At 36.9% G+C, this 21464-nt stretch overlaps 1 protein-coding gene across 1 annotated transcript in view; it reads left to right on the top strand.

The window, feature by feature from the left end:
* The window catches only part of LOC104676329 (disintegrin and metalloproteinase domain-containing protein 5), a 143119-nt gene extending 122200 nt beyond the window's left edge, over positions 1 to 20919 (top strand). The window contains exons 19-21 of the mRNA XM_030938154.1: positions 1844 to 2006; positions 3332 to 3382; positions 20808 to 20919. Of these exons, the coding sequence (XP_030794014.1) occupies positions 1844 to 2006; positions 3332 to 3382; positions 20808 to 20919 (326 nt within the window). The remainder of the gene's footprint in view (positions 1 to 1843; positions 2007 to 3331; positions 3383 to 20807) is intronic.
* Positions 20920 to 21464: the final 545 nt, after the last annotated feature.

Below are 21464 nucleotides of genomic sequence, written 5' to 3'. Positions count from 1 at the left end.
CAGGATGGAGTGCAGTGGTGCAATCTTGACTCACTGCAAGCTCTGCCTCCCGGGTTCACCCCATTCTCCTGCCTCAGCCTCCCAAGTAGCTGGGACCACAGGTGCCCACCACCACGCCCGGCTAATTTTTTGTATTTTCAGTAGAAATGGGGTTTCACCGTGTTAGCCAGGATGGTCTTGATCTCCTGACCTCCTGATCTGCCTGCCTCGGCCTCCCAAAGTACTGGGATTACAGGCATGAGCCACCGCACCCGGCCCTGTTTCCAAAATATAATAGCGAAATCAACATAGGACAGACATTCCCATTCCAAAAGGGAGAAATTAGAGGGAAGGAAGAGGTGATGAGTTTCAAGCAATTCCAAAACCTAGCAGTGCAAGTTCCATTGTATCTTAGGCGTGAGAGTTGGCCATACACTACACACCAGACACCTCAATTGCTTTATCTTTAATCTTCCATATGAACTGAGATGTAAATTAAAATCCTATTCAAATCCTATTTGGCTTAATGTTCTTCCCTCCAGGTCCACTGAGGTGGTGCATTACCTCCACAGTCCTAGGTGGCAGACCCACTCCCTTGGCTTGGTAGGCTCCCCTGTTCGTACTATCTTTACAATGTCCCACCCATAAGGCACTGGGCTAGGGCTACCTGGTCCACTGAAATTAAAAAGGAGGCCCCACCCTCTATAACCAAAGAGAATGCAGCCTTGATCCTTTGGTCTGTGGCACTTTGATAATCTTTGAGTCAATGGCGCAATTATTCTTTACTTTTCTTGAAAGATAAAGCATGCTCATAGCCAAATAGCCCTTTTGTCCCATTCTTTTTCCTTCATTTCCAACTGGCAATGTCTCTGCCAGTATAATTCCATCTATGCTGGTATTGTCTTAGATTTCTGATTTCTGCTGAGATGGCTGATTAAATACATTATTCACATTCATAATCTCTTTATCAAATGATTTTCTGGCCCCATCCTTCGTATTCTCTCCAGAACACGTTTTCTGATTTTGAGAAATATGGATAGGCTGAGAATTTCTGGTTAACAATTATTTCAATTACTTCTTTAATCCATCTCTCCTCTCTTTCATTTTACCATAAGCGGTCAGGAGGACTCAGGCCATGTCTTGAACATTTTGCCTAGGGGTCACCTCAGCTGTTACCCAACGTCAGCTTGCAAACTCTATCTTTTACAAAACTTTAGAACACAATTTAGCTAAGTCTTTGCCATTTTTTTTAAAACAGGAATGGCTTTTCCTTCATTGTCCAATAACATGTTGCTTTACTTCTGTCTAAGACCTCACTAGAAGCACCTTTAATATTCGTATTTCTCCCAACATTCTGTTCATGATTATGTACGTATTCTCTAAGAAGAGGTAGGTGTTCTCTTTTCTCTCAGTGCTCTCACCAGAACCACCTGTAATATCTATATTTCTGTCAACAGTCCTTTACTGCAATCTAGGCTTTTTGTAGTTTGCACCTTAAAATGATTCCAACCTCTACCCATTTCCCAGTCCCAAAGCCACAGCTATAGTTTTAGGTATTTGTTAGAGCAGCACCTCATATCTTGGTACCAAAATCTGTATTAGTCAGGGTTCTCCAGAGAAACTGAATGAATAAGATATTAGTTCATCATATGGTGGAAGGTTGAGAACTCAAAAATCATCAATAAAACACTAGTAACATCCCACTTTATACTTTAGTTTAGTGTTTTTGTTTTTATTATATTCATTTTTTATATATGAAAGAAATGTTTAATGTTTGGAAATGATGTTGGTAATCATATCTTCTCCTTTTCATTGGGATAATAAAATCTCTGATGTAATTTAAAATTGCTATTTTTCATTCCAGAGAAAAGTTACATGGAGGAGGGAAGACATGCCCCTTTTCAAAAACAACACTTTCAACTCATTTTCTATATTTCGCTACCTGTGCTTATTATTACTACTGCCATTTTAATAAAACGGAAAAAATTGAGAGAGCTATGCTATAGAGGGGAAACTGAAAGTGAGAGGTATGTATATACATATATATATATAATGTACACACAAATATATGTAAAATATATGTACATATATTTAGTCTTATTACATTTAGAAAGACAAGAAAAATGTATTTGTGTTTCATCAGGAATAATCTCCAACTGTAGGTAAGGCAATATAAAGAGAGGCTCAGGGAGACATTTACAAAATGGTTTGATGCCCTTTGTTATTTGTTTTGATATTTTTTCTCATCTTACAAATTACTAAAACCACACAGTTTACCACTAGTTTAATGGTAAGAGCAGATATGGCTGCCAGTGGAATTTTGGAGGTTTATTTAGCCTCTTAGTTCACCGACCCTGTCCATAGAGTCATATCACCTATGAACTCCATTAGAATTACATGACACTGCATTTCAAGGGAACTTCCAAAAACTAAATTTATTAGATACAGATTCTCAGGCCAGTGATGAACATCTTTATTAGAACACCTCTCTCAATTAGAGATAATGTCTATAAACCTATTTTGACAATATTTGTTTTTCTAAATATAGATATTGCTGATTTGTAAAATCATTTCTTAATTAGAAACTACATGTGTAGTTAATAATGTTAGGTTAAAGAGACAGGAGGCATCACCATGTAGGAAGAGAATTACACTTAGCTTCGGGAAACCTTGTTTTAAGTTATAAATCTTGCATGTAACCCTGTAATACAGTGAGTAAGTGATTTAATCTTTATTTACTTAATATTATTCTCTATAACTCTACAGAATGGGAGATAATAATAGCTTTTCAATGTATCTAAACTTTTGAGTATATCAATTTAATGAGTGAAATCATCATGCTATCTGTAACCAGTTGCACAAAATTTTAAACTTCATATTGAGCCCCTTATTCATAATTTACAGTATTTCATCACAGATATATTTACATCTAGTTTTACCCTCCAAGAACTGATGCAAAGATAAAACATGTTTGTATTTTCTGACAGAGAGAAAGAAATATATTGAGCTGTATATAAAAAGTATTTAAAATTTGTGAGTGCTACTTTATGTTTTGGCTTATTGGAACTGAGAAATTAGGGATATCATAAAATAAGGGGACCTGCCTATATAAATGTGGGTTTACAAACATAAATTATTGATTAAATGTAGAATGAGAATGAGAAGACTCAATTACCAGACTGAGGTAACTGATGGCGTTTGTTCTAATATTGAAACAGTACCTGTTTAAGTTGTGAAAAGGAGATTTTCATTTATTTGAAATGCTGTTTCTTTGAAGAACAGTTTTCATTCAGGTATTTATTCAAGAATTACTATTTTCCTCACTTTAAAACAAAGTTTATCAATTTTATAGCTCTGTGTCAGAAGAAAGCAGCAGTGACAACAAGTCATCCCTCAGTGAAAGGTGAGTATAGAATTATGTGTTGAATCATTTTGCATTGTAAGTTTTGATCATTGCTTATGAGCACTTAAAAATGGTTAGTTTGAAACCAAACTTTTTTTATGTATTTGTTTAATTCTGTCTATAGGTTGTTTTATAATAATAAATAATAAAACTTGGTTTTGTGATACCTCAGCCTCTCCTTCTTGACCTATAAAAGGAGAGATTTTTGTGCACTCACACTAGCAACTACCATCTATGAGCATGTAAATCATGGGTTTGTTTTTTTCTTTAGCATTGGGTAGGAGCATTTGTGTTTTAGTGATATCTTACTGGCATATAAAAAGATAACTGATGGCCGGGCGCGGTGGCTCAAGCCTGTAATCCCAGCACTTTGGGAGGCCGAGACGGGCGGATCACGAGGTCAGGAGATCGAGACCATCCTGGCTAACACGGTGAAACCCCGTCTCTACTAAAAATACAAAAACTAGCCGGGCGAGGTGGCGGGCGCCTGTAGTCCCAGCTACTCGGGAGGCTGAGGCAGGAGAATGGCGTAAAGCCGGGAGGCGGAGCTTGCAGTGAGCTGAGATCCGGCCACTGCACTCCAGCCCGGGCGACAGAGTGAGACTCCGCCTCAAAAAAAAAAATAAAATAAAATAAAATAAAAATAAAAAAATAAAAAATAAAATAAAATAAAAAAAAAGATAACTGATGCTCTAATCAGCAGTACCAACCTTGTTGGCATCAGGGACGGGTTTAGTGGAAGAAAATTTTCCCACAGGGCGGGGTGGAGGGGGATAGTTTCAGCTCACATCATCAATCATTAGATTCCCATAAGGAGTGTGCAACCTAGACCTCTCACACCTGCAGTTCACAATTGAGTACATGCTGCTATGAGAATCTAATGCCAAAGCTGACCTGACAGGAGGTGGAGTTGAGGCAGCTTTGGGCCTCAGATGAGCCCCAGGTGAGCCCCAGTACTATGCTGATCTGGGAGGCTGTACGCTTTGGGTGTGACACAGCAGGGTACCAGCTGTGATGGCCACAGGAGTGCTCATATCTCCCCTTTCCCAATTCCAGGCAGCCCACTGCACAGACAGATTCCTTCTTCCTGAGGAAAAGAGAGAGAAGAGAGCAAGGAACTTTGCCTGTGAACATAGGAATTTCTCCCTATTTCCCTCCAAGGCCATCAGAGTTGTGTATTTAGGAGTCTGCAAGAGATACAGCATCTCTGGGCTTAGAGATCCCACTAGCACTGAAATGCCTGTAGAGGCAACAGACTTAAGTAACTTAATACTCAATCTTCTTTGAATTCTTGGAAAGTCCTTTGAAGAAGGGCAAGTAAAAACAAAGCCAGACTGTGAAGACTAGAATAAATACTTAGAGACAGTGATAGACTGCAATACAATAATAGTAGGGGTCTTTTAACACCACACTTTCAGCAGTGGTCAGATCATCCATACAGAAAATCATCAATGAAATATTGGAATTAAACAACACTAGATCAAATGGCCCTAACTGACATTTACAGAATATTTTATGTAACTAGTGCAGAATATATGTTAATTTCATCGGCACATAGAACATCCTCCAGGACAGATCATACGTAAGGCCACAAAACAAGTCTTAACACATTGAAAGATGGAATAATATCAAGTATCATTTTGAAAAACAGTGGAATGAAATTAGAAATCAATGAAAAGAGGAACTTTGGAAACTATACAAATACATGAAAATTAAACAATATGCTCTTAAAAGACTGGTGTGTCAATAAAGAAATTAAGAAGGAAATATTTTTAAAAATTGAAGGAAACAAAAATGGGAACATAACATACCAAAGTCTATAGAATGCAGCAAAACCAGTACTGAAAGGAAAGTTTATACCTATACATACTGACACCAAAAAAGTAGAAAGACTTCAGTTATGCAACCTCATGGTGCAACGCAAGAAAGAAAGCAAGGACAAACCAAACCACAAATTAGTAGAAGAAAATAAATAATAAAACCTAGAGCAGAAATAAATGAAATTGAGAATTAGAAAGGTCCATGAAACAAGAAGTTTGTTTTTGAAAAGATAAACACGTCTTTTGCTACATTGACCAAGAAAAAGAAAAAAATGGATTGAATACTTAAATGTAAGATATGATTTATATGAGCACAAATCAGAGAAAAAGACCTTGCAATTGACACTTCAGTAATTTAAAGACAGCATTCAAGTAGAGATATTATGAGCAAATGTGTGTCAATAATTTGGAAAACCTAGAAGAAATGGACAAATTCCTAGACACATACAGTCATAATGAATAATGACATAGTAGCTGCAATAAAAAGTTTGCCATCCAAGAATAGTTCAGGACTAGATAGCTTTAATATTGTATTCTACCAAATATTTAAAGAAGAACTAGTACCAATTTTACTCAAACTATTCTGAAACATTGAGAAGGAGGGAATATTCCCAATATCATTCTACAAGGCCAACATTTCCCTCAAAAACCATACAAAGACACAGCAATAACAACAAAAACCTACAGGCCAACATCCTGATGAACATGCAAAAATCCTCAACACGATACTAGCAAACTGAATTCAACAACGCATTAAAAAGATTATTTATCACGATCAAGTAGGATTCATCATAGGGATGCAAGGATGGTTCAGCAATGCAAATCAATAAATGTGATCTATCACATAAATAGAATCAAGGACAAAATCCATGTGGTCATTTCAATAGAGGCTGAAAAAGCATTTGGTAACACTCAACATAACTTCATAATAAAAACTCTTAATGTAGTTTAGCAGGAACGTATCTCAAAACAATAAAGGCCATGTATATCAAACTCATAGACAGCAGCATTCTAAATGGAGAAAAATTGAAAGCCTTTCCTTTATGATGTAGAACAACACAAGAATGCCCATTTTGCTTCTTTTATTTATCATAGTACTGGAAGTCCTAGTCAGAGCGATTAGACAAAAGAAAGATATCAAGGGTGTCCAAATTGGAAAGGCAGAAATCAAATTCTTATGTGCAGATGATATGATCTTGTATTTAGAAAAATATAAAGACTCCTCCAAGGGAAAAAAAAACTGTTAGAGGTGATAAATGTAATTAGTGACATCGGGGGATACAAAATTAAACAAAAATTAGTAGCGTTTCTATATGCCAACAGTGAACAACCTACAAATAAAGAAAGTAATCCTATTTACAACAGCTATAAAAATACCTAGGAATAAATTTAATCATAAAAGTGAAAGATTGCTACAATGAAAATTGTAAAACACTTAACTAACTGGCAGTGGTGGCTCACGCCTGTAATCCCAGCACTTTGGGGGGCCAACGTGGGTGGACTGCCTGAGCTCAGAAGTTCGAAACTACCCTGGGCAACATGGAGAAACCTTGTCACTACTAAAATACCAAAGAAAAAAAAAAAAAAAAAAGCCATGCATGATGATGCAAGCATGTAATCCCAGCTACTCGGGAGGCCAAGGCAGGAGAATCACTTGAGTGTGGGAGGCAGAGGTTGCAGTGGGCCAAGATCATGCCACCACACTCCAGCTTGGGTGACACAGTGAGACTCCATTTCAAAAATAAATAAAAATAAAAACAAAAATAAAACACTTATCAAAGAAATTAGAGAGGACACAAAAAAGTGGAAATATATCCCAAGCCCATGGATTAGAAGAATTAATACTGTTTAAATGTCCATAAAACCCAAAGCAATCTGGAGATTCAATGCAATCCCTATCAAAATACCAATGACATTCTTCACAGAAATAGAACAATAATCCAAAAATTCGTATGGAACCACAAAAGATAGTCTCTTTAACAAATAGTGTTGGGAATATTTTATATCCTCATGCTAAAGATTGAAATTGGGCCATTATCTTATACACAATGGCCAACACAAAATGGATTGAAGACTTAAATGTAAGATATGAATTATAAAACTCTTAGAAGAAAACAGAAAAATCTTCATGACATTGGTCTTGGCAATGATTTCATGGATATGACATGAAAAGCACAGACAACCAATGAAAAAAAGACATATGGGGCAACATTAAACTCAAAAGCTTCTTCATAGCAAAGGAAATGCTGAAAATCCAATGGAATGGGAGAAAATATTTGCAAACCATTTATCAGTTAAGGGGTTAATTCCCAAAATATATTAAGAACTCTTTCAACTCGATAGCAAAAAACTAATAACCTGATTAAAAGTTACTTTAAGACTTGAATAGACATTTTGCCAAATAACATATATGACTCTTACAACTCTATAGCAAAATATCTAATAATTTAAAAAATGGGCTAAAGACTTCAGTAGACATTTCTCCCAAGAAGACATACAAGTGGCCAATAAGCATATGAAAAGATGCTCAATTTCATTAACTATCAAATGTATGCTAATCAAAACCACAATGAGATTCACCTCACACCTGTTAAGATGGATCTTAAAAAAAAAAATCAACAATAGTGAAATGTTGAGGAGGATGTGGAGAAATTAGAATCTTTGTATATACTGTTGGTGGGAATGCAAAATGTTGAAACCATTATGGAAAATGACATAGAGGGTTATCAAAAATAAAAAATACAATTACCATATAATCCAGCAATTCTACTTCTTGAAATTTATGGAAAAGAGTTGAAATCAGGAAACCAAAGAGATATTAGCATTCCAATGTTCATTGAAGCACTATTCACAACTCTCAAGTGTGGCTACAACCTAAATGTCTGTCGATGAATAAGTGGATAAAAATAAATGTGGCATCTCTCTCCTCCTCTCTCTCTCTCTCTCTCTCTCTCTCTCTCTCTCTCTCTCTCTCTCTCTCTCTCTCTCTCTCTGTCTCTGTCTCTGTGTGTGTGTGTGTGTGTGTATGTATCTAATGGAATATTATTCAGCCTTAAAAAGGAGATCCTGTAATATGTAAAACATGGATGAATCTTGAGGACAAATACTGAAATAATTCCACTTATTTGAGATATCTAAAAAGTCAAACTCACAAAATTAGAGCAGAATGCTGGTTTCCAGGGACTAGGGGGTGGCAAATGGGTTGCATGTCAGTGGGCTAAAGTCTCAAATATGCATGATGAAAATATTCTAGAGATCTCATGAAAAACATTGTCCCTAAAATTAACAAATCCGTATTGTATGCTTAAAAATGTGGTAAGATGGTCGATCTCATGCTGTGTTCTTACCATATATAGCACAACTTTTTAAAAATAAAAACTTTTGCGATTCAAAAGATACCCTTAAGAAGGGAAAAAGGAACCGTGAATGTGGAAAAAATCTTTGTAATACATATTTCAAATGAAAGATTCACATTCAGAATATATACTGAACTCCTACAAATTGATAAAAAATAGATGAGAATATAATGACCAAAATATTTGAAGAAACACTTCACCAAAGATGATATCAAAGGGGCACAGAATATGAAAATGTGCTTAATGCCATTACTCTAACTAAGATATGAATTAAAATCAAAATGATATTTTCCTAAACTACTACAACAGTTTCTAAAATTAAAAAAATGGACATCATCAAGGATAGGCAAGGATATCAAGCTACTAAAACTCTCACGTGGTGCTGGTGTGAGGGTATTCTGGTACAGCATACTTTTCACTACTGTTCAGGAGTTTAGCATCTTCTAAACCTGAATATTTATGTAATCTATTACAGCAGTCTGTGTTCATTCAGGGCATAGAAACAACACAGTGATTTAAGCAGGGGATGCAAGTATAAAGACGAATTTACCTATAATAGAAGAGTAACTATAAGATATTGGGAAAACATCCTCTTTATGAGACCCTAGTGGAGAGTACATAAGGAAGAACTAACTTAGAAGTGGGTATCCTTCCCATGCCTGAGGTGGAAAAGATATAGTTGCCTTGGTGGAAAAGATGTAGTTGCAACCTACTGAATGGCAGGGGAAGTTTATTCATTTTCTTGAGTCAGATCTGGTCATCAGTTGTGTGGCATGCAGAAGGAAACCATCTAGACCACAGAAAACCATAGTTGAGCTGCAGCTGGTGGCCAAGTATGAGGGTATGTAGTGGAAGTGGGGATGTCAGTTCAGTAAGAGGACTGAACCCTAATAATCAGATGTGAAATTCAAATTACAAACACAGTATGATACTACTAAATACATGCTAGATGGCTGTCGTTATAACAACTTACAATGTCAATTAGTGAGAATATGGAGCAACTGGAGCTTTTATATCCCTTGTAGGGAATGTAAATTTGCAAAATCAATTTGGAAAACTGGTAAAATCTATTAAGGCTTTGCTAATGCCTATTTTATAACCCAGAAGATTCCACTCATTGGTGTGTACCATTAGTAATGTGCACATGTGTGGATCAAGAGACATGCACAAGAATGTTCATGGCAGAACTGGTTGATGAAAACACTGGAAACAACCTGACTTTACATCTTATTGCCTTCTTTCCCAATATCAGTAATATATGTATATGTGGGTCTCTGTTTATTTAACATAAACTCAGTCAAAAGGTTTTTGGAGACATGGCCAAGGAGAATTGGAGACATGGCCAAGGAGAATCAGGAAAAAGATTCTGAAATTCATATGAAAGAAGAATATGTGGTATCCAGGTAAACCTTAGTATTAAATAGCACGAATTAAAATATAAATCTGTTTGTTTGTTTGTTGATTGATTGATTGATTGCTTGATTTTTTAAGAGAGGGAGTTTCTCTTCATCACCCAAGCTGGAGTGCAGTGGCATGATCATAATTCACTGCAGCCTCAACCTCTGGGGCTCAAGTGGACCTCCCATCTCAACCTTCCAAGTAGATGAGACTACAGGCACACATCATCACTCCTGGGGAATTATTTTTTGTAGACATGAGGGCATCCCTGTGTTGCCCAGGCTGGTCTCAAACTCTTCAGCTCAAGTGATCTTCTTGTCTTGGGCTCACAAAATGTTGGCATTACAAGCATGAGTCACCCATGCCTGACCTGCTTATTTTTTTAAAGTATATTTTCTGATTAAAATATATAAGAAATTTTGGTAGATACATGAATTAAGACAACTATTTTCATAATTACAATAACTAATAAAATCTCCATCAATAATTGATATGTACATCTTCTCAAATATTTTTCTAAGCAAAATATTAAAAATACTTCTTTTACTTTGAGAATATTTTGGACAAATTTTTATGTATTAAAATGCAGTCATATCATTTTGTGGGATGTAGTAGTCAAATTAAAAATAAAAAATCATTTATTTTATGTTAGAAAGAACAAATGAAAGTCACAAGTGAACACTCTGATAGTTGATTTCTCAGCAAGGCAAAGTTTACTCTGCAGAAGGGTGCTGTTCATTAGTTTGGTCACCATGAGAGCACACCGAACAAAGGAAAGCAGCAGCTTTATCCCTAATGCATTGGGTTCCTACTGCTGTGTCCAGTCTCCATTGGCTAGAGTTGGACCACAGAATCTAAGCTGAACCCGATTGGCTAACTTGAGAAGTGCAGGGATGTGGTTACACTGGCAGAAAACAGTTTTGGTGGGGTTGGGGGAGGAGGGGATCAAGTGGGGATAGAGGGAGCGTTGTGACGGGAGCGTTGTAAATCACAGAGTGAGTAACAGATGTGGAATGTGGGCTCTATAGATAAAGACTGTGAGGAAGTTTGTTTCCTAGGCAAGGGAACACAGAGAGTAAGGGAGTCTTGCCTTGAAAGCAGGAAACAAAAGACTAGGAAACTTAAACAAGTTAACCCTTTGAAGAAGAATGTCTTACTGTATTTAACATCTTAAAAGTCTATAATTATGAATGTTTGTGCTACTTCCAGTTTTTAGTTATTACAAATGCCCTGTAATAAGCATTCTGGTATGGATATATATCTGTGAGCAATTGTCCAGTTATTGCCTGAGATAAATCCCCAGAAGATATCAAGAATAAATATAGTGTAATATGAAGACTTGTGTTGTTTTAAAATATCTATTACTAAATTATCAGTCCGTTTGTATCCAGTTGTAACTTTCATAATTTACTTATTTATTAGCTAGTTTGGATATGTGAGTGATATACTTTCTGAGCCCTAGCATATCTTAAATTCTACTTCTTTTATTATACTACCTTATTGAATTTTCTTTGTAATTTTCCACTATGTCACTTAGTAATGAGCTATTTCTATAAGGAATATAGAAATAGAAGTAGAAAATACAAAATTTGAGCATATGGAATTAGAGGCATTTTGAGACTCCCTTTAGTATGAAGGAAGCTTAGCATGTTTTATCTTTAAAAAATCCCTTCACTAATCTTTCTGTTACGTAAATTGAGATTTTAGACCTAGCCTACTGTTAATAAATTTCTGCTTTTAAATATTGTTTATTTTGGTTCTAAAATATTTTGTCTTTTTCAGTTATATACTTAAGTTTATAACAAACATTTTGAATTCATTTTATATTTAACTGGTTTCATTTTTTGAAGTTCTAAAGAATGATTTTAACTTTTAATGGTGTTAAAAGCCTTTTTCTAGTCAGAGAACTTGGAATGCTCGAATCTTGACTTTGCCATAACTTTCTTCTCTTATTCAATAAATAATGTGTGTATGTGAGTGTGTGAATCATTCTTCTTCTTCTTATAGTAGTAATGTATAAAAAACACTGATTAAAAATATATATGAGAGTAAAAGAATGAAACGGTAACCTTCACTAACCCCAGCACCAGGGATGATCATTCTTAAAAAATTTCATTATATAGATATATACACCAATGTGCATGCATGCATGTGTGTGTATATGTACATGTTGGTGTTATCTAATAAAAAGGTACTTAGAATTACTATCTTTTAATTTAAAATAAAATCATTGCATATGTTTAGAATGGAGTTTTCAAGGCACTTTATTTATTGACCTAAATAGTTACCAAACATGGATTAAAAAAACCAGTGTACTTTCACAAGTCACTTCTATTATAAAACTGAGAGTATTGTCAGTTGAGGTAACAGGTAATATTTTTCTGGAATTTTTATTTTCTTAATGTTTTTGCTTTTAATCACCCATAGTTTTAAAATTACTTGAGTTAGAAATGTGTTAGCTACAAGAAAGAAAAATGACCAACACTGGCATTTTATTTGTTTTGTTTTCTCTTATAGCACCAGTCTCTAACAACCTTGAATGCTAATACTTGGAGAGAGGAGAGTAACAAATACATCATCAGAAACTGGCCCGAACCAAGGAGGAACAAAACACAATTTCTCTCTCAGTGAGGAGGGTTTTAAACTGTGAAATAAATCTTCTGGCCTGAATCTCATGACTTATGTCCATTGAATTCTCCGTATTTGCAGTCCAAATTCTACCTTGTCAAATTTGGATCCATAAGATGCTCTGAATCAGGTGAAAGGAGCCTAAGACCTTCATCTAATAAAGCTAAGAGAGACTGCCAGTCAGCCGCACAGCAGAGTATCTGTTTCCCCTTCTGCTTCTTAGGTTGACCAGAATCTCTCTCTGAAGTCTGACCTATCCCTTTTCTTTCAGAGTTCCTAGCCTCTAGCTAGTCTGTGACTGGTTACAGTGACTTTTATGCAGGTGATATCTGAGCCCAGTTCCTCTCTTCTTACTCCTGCTTATTTTTGAAAGTTGTAAACCCACTTTAGTGTGTTAAAATACTTGTTTGCCAAAAGTAGATTTACCAAAAAGCTAAGGAAGCAAAAACTTAAGAACAACTTAGTTGCACAGATTCTCTTTAAAGTCATGAGCCTAACTTTGTATTCTTAGAGGCCCCATTGAGCCTGAATCATGTCTTCTGTTCACACGTTGCTTTGGCAGTGGTGTGCTAGAGACAGTTCATATCATCTCACCAGAGCTCACCAGTTAAAGTTTCAGAATATGTGCAAGTCAGTTGTTAAACAGCCATTATAAAAAATATTACTTAAATCTAATACATTAAAAACCAATATTCAAATAACACCATTCATTTTTTATTTTTATCTTTGCTTTTTAGGTTATGACTATTGCATCTTTATGGTTAAACTACTATACTATGGTAATGTGTGACTTACATGTATTACAAACTCTTCCAGAAATATCAAATGGTAGCTTGAAATTAGCCTTTGCTGAGACTGATAAACCTATCGTTGTGGACTTCCTCTCCCTCACATCACAGAAATAGCTGTATAATAATTGCTAGCAAACCACTGTTCTTGGGGATGGTTCACCTTTTTTCTGTTTTTGTTTTTAATAGCTTGTTGAAGGTACTTTTCTCTCATTGCTCAAATCTATCTCCAACTCTTTCTGAATATGAATACCAATTGGTCTCAAAAAATTGAGTATAGAAAGAATATAAATAAACACAATAAAGGTCATGTGTTAAAAATTAAACCCCACAGCTAACATCATACTGAATGGGGAAAAGCTAAAAGCTTTTCTTGTAAGATCTGGAAGAAGGCAAGTTTCCCACTTCTACTACTTTAATTCAACATACTATTGGAAGTACTAGCCAGAGCAATTAGGTAAGAGAAAGATAATAAAAGGCATATAAATAGGAAAAGAAGAAGTCAAGGTATCCCTGTTTGCAGATGACATAATCATATATTTAGAAAATCCTGAAGACTTCACCAAAAAAAAAAAAATTGTTAGAAAAAATAAATCAAGATAGTAAAGTTGCAGAATGCAAAATTAACATATAAAAATCAGTAGCATTTCTATATACCAATAGTGAACTATCTGAAAAAGAAATCAAGAATCAAGTTAATTTACAATAGCTACAAAATGTTAAATATCTAGGAATAAACCAAGAAGGTGAAAGAACTCTACATGAAAAATATGAAAGATTGATAAAAGAAGCAGAAGAGAACACAAGTAAAAAATTCCATGTTTATGGATGAGAAGAATTAATATTGTCAAAATGTCCATATTTATCCAAAGCAATCTTCAGATTCTTCAGAAATCTCTATCAAAATATCAGTGAAATTCTTCCTAGAAATAGAAAAAACAATCTTAAAATCCATATGGAAATGGAAAAGACTCTAGTAGCCAAAGCAATCTTGCAAAAAGAACAAAGCTAGAGGCATCACAGTACCCACTTCAAAATATGCTACAAAATATAGTAATGAAAACAGCATGGCACTGGCATAAAAAACAGTCACATAGAACAATGGAATCAAATAGAGAAATAAATCCATGTTCAGGGCCAGCTAATTTTCATCAAAGGTAGCAAAACACACATTGGGAGAAGGACTGTCTCCTCTGCCGAGACCAGCTTGATTGGGGAGACCCTAACCCAGCGGCACTAGAGGAATTAAAGACACATACATAGAAATATAGAGGTGTGATGTGGGAAATCAGGGGTCTCATAGCCTTCAGAGCTGAGAGCCCTGAACAGAGATTTGCCCACATATTTATTAACAGCAAGCCAGTCATTAACATTGTTTCTATGGATATTCGATTAACTAAAAGTATCAAGGGATGGCCCGAATTAAAGAAATAGGTTGGGCTAGTTAACCGCAGCAGGAGCATGTCCTTAAGGCACAGATCACTCATAGCTATTGTTTGTGGCTTAAGAATGCCTTTAAGCGATTTTCTGCCCTGGGTGGGCGAGGTGTTCCTTGCCCTCATTCTGGTAAACACACAACCTTCCAGTGTGGGCGTTAGAGCCATTATGAACATGTTACAGTGCTGCAGAGATTTTGTTTATGGCCAGTTTTGGTGCTGGTTTATGGCCAGATTTTGGGGGCCCTGCTCCCAACTCTCCTCAGTAAGTGGTGCTGGCAAAACTGGCTATCCACATACAGAACAGTAAAACTAGACCAGCATCTCTCACCATACACATAAAATTAATTCAAAATAAATTAAAGACTTAAATTTAAGACCTCGAACTATGAAACTACTAGAAGACTATAGGGGAAACACTTTATAAAATTGGACTGGGCAAGGATGTTTTTCAATAAGACCTCAGAAGAACAGGCAATAAAAGAAAAAATAGACAAATGAGATTACATCAAACTAAAATGCTTCTGCATTACAAAGGATATCAATAGTGTGAAAAGACAACCCATTAAGAAAAAGTATTTGCAAAATATGCATCTGACAAGGGATTAATGCCCAGAGTATATAAGGACCTGAAACAACTCAGTAGCAAAACAAACCAAATAATCCAATTTTAAAATGGGCAAAAGACCTGAATAAACATTTCTCAAAAGAAGAAGTAATGGCTAAGAGATACACAGGCATATGAAAAGGTGCTCAACATAATCGATTGTCATAAAAATGAATAGAAATTACCATGAGATATCATCTCACCCCAGTTAAAATAGCTTATATCAAAAAGATAAGGAATAACACATGCTGGTGAGAAAGTGGAGGAAAAAAAACACCCTTGTATACTATTAGTGGGAACATAAATTAGTACAACCACTATGGAGAACAGTTTGGAGGTTCCTCAAAATCTAAAACTTGGGGTATCATATGATCTAGCAGTCCCACTGCTGAACATATACCCAAAAGAAAGAAAATCAGGCCAGGCACAGTGGCTTATGCCTGTAATCCCAGCACTTTGGGAGGCTGAGGCAGTTGGAAGTCAGGAGTTCGAGACCAGCCTGGCCAACATGGTGAAACCCTGTCTCTACTAAAAATACAAAAATTAGCCAGGCATGGTAGTGAGCACCTATAATCCCAGCTACTCAGGGGGCTGAGGCAGGAGAATTGCTTGAACCTGGGAGGCGGAGGTTGCACTAAGCCAAGATTGCACCACTGCACTTCAGCCTGGGCAACAAGAGTGAAACTCTGTCTCAAAAAAAAAAAAAAAAAAGAAAAGAAAAAGAAAAAGTTCAGAATGTTGAAGAGATATCTGCACTCCCATGTTTGTTGCAGCACTGTTCACAATAGCCAAAAACTGGAAACAACCTAAGCATCCATCACAGATGAATGGACACAGAAAATGTGGTGCACATACAGGATGGAGTACTTTCAGCCATAAAAAGAAGGAGATCCTGTCATTTGCAAGGAGGTTGAACTGCTGATCATTATGTTAAGTGAAATAAGCCAGGCACAGAAAAGCAGACATCAAATATTATCACTTATTTGTGGTATCTAAAAATCAAAACAATTGAACTCATGGAGATAGGGAGTAGAAGGATGGTTACCAGAGGCTCAGAATGGTAGTGGCAATGAGGGTGAGGTTTTTAGAAGGGAGATATTCTTATTCATTCATAGAATTTTATTCATTCATAGAAAGAATGAATAAGACCTACTAATTGCTAGCACAACAAGGTGACTATAATAATGTACATTTTAAAACAACTAAAAGTACAATTGGATTCTTTGTAACACAAAGGAAAAATTGAGGGAATAGATACCTCATTCTGCATGATGTGATTATTACTGATTGCATACTTGTATCAAAATATCTCATGTATCTCATAAATATCTACACCTACTATGTATCCACAAGAATTAAATATAAAAATAAAATGGCCAAGATATATGTGAAAAAATGGTCAACATCACTAATTATCAGTAAAGTTCAATTCAAAGTCATAATGAAATACTATTTCACCTTAGTTAGAATGGCTATCAAAACACCAGGGGTTTGGTCTTGGTTCTGCTGCTCACTGCACAGAAAGCCAATGACTGAGACAATGAGTATTGACAGGGAAGATGCTTTAATCGGGTGCTGCAGCCAAGAATCAGTCCAAATTCATCTCCCTGACCAAACTGGAGATTTATATAGCAGGGAAGAAATATGTAACTAGATGTGGGAAAACAGGAACTCAGGAGGGGTAAAGAAACAATCATGGGCTGGGTGTGGTGGCTCACGCTTGTAATCCCAGCAATTTGGGAGGCCAAGGTGGGTGAATCACCTGAGGTCAGGAGTTGGAGACTAGCCTGACCATCATGGCAAAACCCCGTCTTACTAAAGATACAAAACTTAGCCAGGATTGGTGGTCGGTGCCTGTAGTCCCAGCTACTCAGGAGATTCAGGCAGGAGAATCACTTGAACCCAGGAGGGAGAGGTTGCAATGAGCTGAGATTATGCCACTGCACTCCAGCCTGGGTGATAGAGACTCCTCTGAAAAACAAAACAAAACAAAAAAAAATAAAACAAAAAAACCCAAATAAAAAAAAGAAGCAATCATGACAAATGAGACAATGAATTACTGTCTGGATGTGATGATCTGGTGAATTTCAGTTTTTAAATACTTTCTGAGAGACCTGGGAGTCCTTTCCTGAGGAAGGAACTCAGATAAAATGAATGTAAGTTTTAAGCTTTAACACCAGAAGAGTCAATTTCTATGTTTATCAAAAACAAACAAAAATAAAACCGTCCATGGGACTCTTGGATTGGCTTCATGGCTATGATAAAAAATACAAAAGATAATGAATGTTGATGAGAGTGTAGAGAAAAGGGAACTCTTTTGCACTATTAATGGGAATGTAAATTAGTACAGCCATTATGGAAAACAGTAAGGGGCTAAAAACTCACATGTTAGTTTTTGGAACTACCATGTGAGTCTGAAATCCCATTACTGGGTATATATCCAAAGGAAATGAAAACTATATGTTGAAGAGATATATGCCATCCCTTGTTTATTATAGCTTTGTTAACAATAGCCAAGATATGAAATCAACATAAAAGACTATCTACTGATTAATGTATTTAAAAATGTGATATATATACAAAACAAAATATTCTTCAGCTGCATTAAACAATGAAATTCTGTCATTTGCAGCAACTTGGATGAAGCTGAAGGGCATTATGTTAAGTGAAATAAGCCAGGCAGAGACACAAATGATCTCAACTCACATGGGATCAACAAAGTTGATTTCATAGAAGTTAAGAATAGAATAGTAGTTACTGGAGGTTTGAGGTGAGGATACTGTATTAGTCCATTTTCATGTTGCTGATAAAGACATACTCAAGACTGGGAATAAAAAGAGTTTTAATTGGACTTACAGTTCCACATGGCTGGGGAGGCTTCAGAATTATGGCAGGAGGCAAAAGGCACTTCTTACATGGTGGCAGCAAGAGAAAATGAGGAAGAACCAAAAGTAGAAACCCCTGATAAACCCATCAGATCTTGGGAGACTTACTATCACGAGAATAGCACAGGAAAGATCAGCCTCCAGGATTCAATTACCTTTCCCTGGGTCCCTCCCACAACATGTAGGAATTCTGGGTGACACAATTCAAGTTGAGATTTGAGTGGGGACACAGTCAAACCATATCATTCCACCTCTGGCCCCTCCCAAATCTCATGTCCCCACATTTCAAAACCAATCATGCCTTCCCAACAATCCCCCAGTCTTAACTCATTTCAGCATTAATTCAAAAGTCCACAGTTCAAAGTTTCATTTGAGACAAGGCCAGTCCCTTCTGCCTATGAGCCTGTAAAATCAAAGGCAAGCCAGTTACTTCCTAGATACAATGGGGGTACAGGCATTGGGTAAATACAGCCATTCCAAATGGGAAAAATTGGCCAAAACAAAGGGGTTACAGGGCCCATGGAAGTTCAAAATCCAGCAGGGCACTCAAATTTTAGAGCTCCAAAATGATCTGTTTGACCCCAGGTCTCACATCCAGGTCACACTGTTGCAAGAGGTGGGCTCCCATGGTCTTGGGCAGCTCCACCCTTGTGGCTTTGCAGGGTATAGCCTCCCTCCTGGCTACTTTCATGGGCTGGCATTGAATGCCTATGGCTTTTCCAGGTGCACGGAACAAGCTGTTGGTGGATCTACCATTCTGGGGTCTGGAGAATGGTGGACCTCTTCTCATAGCGCCACTAGGCAGTGCCCCAGTAGGGACTCTTTGTAAGGGCTCTGACCCCACATTTCCCTTCCACACTGTCCTAGCAGAGGTTCCCCAGCCCTGCAGCAAACTTTTTCCTGGGCATCCACGTGTCTCCCTACATCTTCTGAAATCTAATTGGAGGTTCCTAAACCTCAATTATTGACTTCTGTGCATCCACAGGCTCAATACCACATGGAAGCTGCCAATACTTGGTGCTTCCACCCTCTGAAGCCACAGCCTGAGGTCTATGTTGGTCCCTTTCAGCCATGGCTAGAGCAGCTGGGACACAGGGCACCAAGTCCCTAGGCTGCACACAGCACAGTGACTCTGGGTACAGCCCATGAAACCACTTTTTCTTCCTGGGCCTCTGGGCCTGTGATGGGAGGGGCTACTGTGAAGGTCTCCGACATGGCCTGGAGACATTTTTATCATGGCTTGGGAATTAACATTAGGCTTCTTGCTAATGCAAATTTCTACAGTCGGCTTGAATTTCTCTTCAAAAAATGAGTTTTTCTTTTCTACTGCATTGTCAGGCTGCAAATTTTCTGAACTTTTATGCTGTTTCTTTTTTAAAACAGAATGCTTTTAACAGGAGCCAAGTCATCTTTAGAATGGTTTGCTGCTTAGAAATTTCTTCCACTAGATATCCCCAAATCATCTCTCTCAAGTTCAAAGTTCCACAAGTCTCTAGGGTAGGGAAAAAATGCTACCAGTCTCTTTGCTAAAACATAACAAAAGTCATCTTTGCTCCAGTTCCCAACAAGTTTCTCATCTCCATCCAAGATCATCTCAACCTGGACCTTATTGTTCATATCACTATCAGCATTTTTGTCAAAGCCATTCAACAAGTCTCTAGGAGGTTCCAAACTTTCCCACATTTTCCTATCTTCTTCTGAGCTTTCCAAAGTGTTCCAACCTCTGCCTGTTACTCAGTTCTAAAGTTGCTTCCACATTTTCAGGTATCTTTTCAGCAACACCCCACTCCTGGTACCAATTTACTGTATTAGTCCATTTACACACTGCTGATAAAGACATACCTGAGACTGGGAAGAAAAAGAGGTTTAATTGGACTTGCAGTTCCACATGCCTGGGAAGACCTCAGAAGCATGGCAGAAGATGAAAGGTACTTCTTGCATGGTGGTGGCAAGAGAAAATGAGGAAGAAGCAAAAGTAGAAACCCCTGATAAACCCATCAGACCTCATGAGACTTATTCACTATCATGAGAATAGCATGGGAAATATCTGCTCCCATGATTCAATTACCTCTCCACTGGGTCCCTCCCACATGAACATGAGAACACATGAGAACACATGAGAATTCTGAGAGATGCAATTCAAGTTGAGATTTGGGTGGGACACAGCCAAACCATATCAGGTACCAAGATACATTGGTCAATGAGTACAATGTTACAGTTAGACAGGAAATTATAGTGTTCTACTACACTGTAGGGTGACTATAGAAAATAAAAACATATATTTCGAGATAGCTGGAAGAGAAGACTATGAATGTTACCACCACAATAAGTGATAAACATTCAAAGTGATGGGTACGGTAATTACCCCAATTTAATCATTTAATTCAATGTTTACATGCATTGAAGAATCACACTGTGCCCCAGAAACATGTACAATCATTGTGTATGGTTATAAATAATAAAAATGAATAATACATAAAAGAATACTCAATTTTCTGGGTCCCTAGGACATTTGACACGGTTTGGAGTGAGCTTAACACCAACATCTGTCAGAGTTCCAAAAGGTACATTTCAGACCTGCTCTCTGTTATGGAGGGTGGAGAAGCTGCTAAGAGATAACTAGAGTTGCACCACCAAAAATAACAAGGCTACCAAGTCTGTGGTCCACGGACCTTACCCTTAGAGCTATTCAAATACTGATAAGCTGGGAGGTCTGAGAAGAGGAGCAGTATGTAAGGCAAACATTTACCAATTGCTATGATTAAATGTACCAAGTTTACGAAAACCTAAGGTAAGTGAAATACTCTCAAGGCTCTGGGCCAGTGTGAGTTTGGGACATCTTATAAAATAGGATTTCTCCTTTTACTGACATCTACCCTGAAATTGTAGAAAGAAGTGGAGGGGAGAAGAAACATTTGAAGATGGAGTAGAAATTTCTTGGAAAAAAGTGACTTGCTTTTATATCTGAAGAGAGAGGTAGGTGTTACAAGTTTGAAGGTGCTGTAAAAAGAAAATATTTTGCTTCCTGGAAAAAAACTTACTTGTTACTCAGAACTCCATACAAACGGTGTCAAAGGCTGGTGATGATTTTGGTCCCTTATTTTTTTCTGAAATTACTCTGGAAAAATCATCACTTATCTCTACAGTGTTAAATTTATGAATTC

This window comes from Rhinopithecus roxellana, chromosome 9 (assembly GCF_007565055.1).
Source record: "Rhinopithecus roxellana isolate Shanxi Qingling chromosome 9, ASM756505v1, whole genome shotgun sequence".
NCBI classification, from domain to species: Eukaryota; Metazoa; Chordata; class Mammalia; order Primates; family Cercopithecidae; genus Rhinopithecus; species Rhinopithecus roxellana.
The sequence above is the reverse complement of the archived record's forward strand: the minus strand, read 5'-3'. Positions and strand labels throughout refer to the sequence as shown.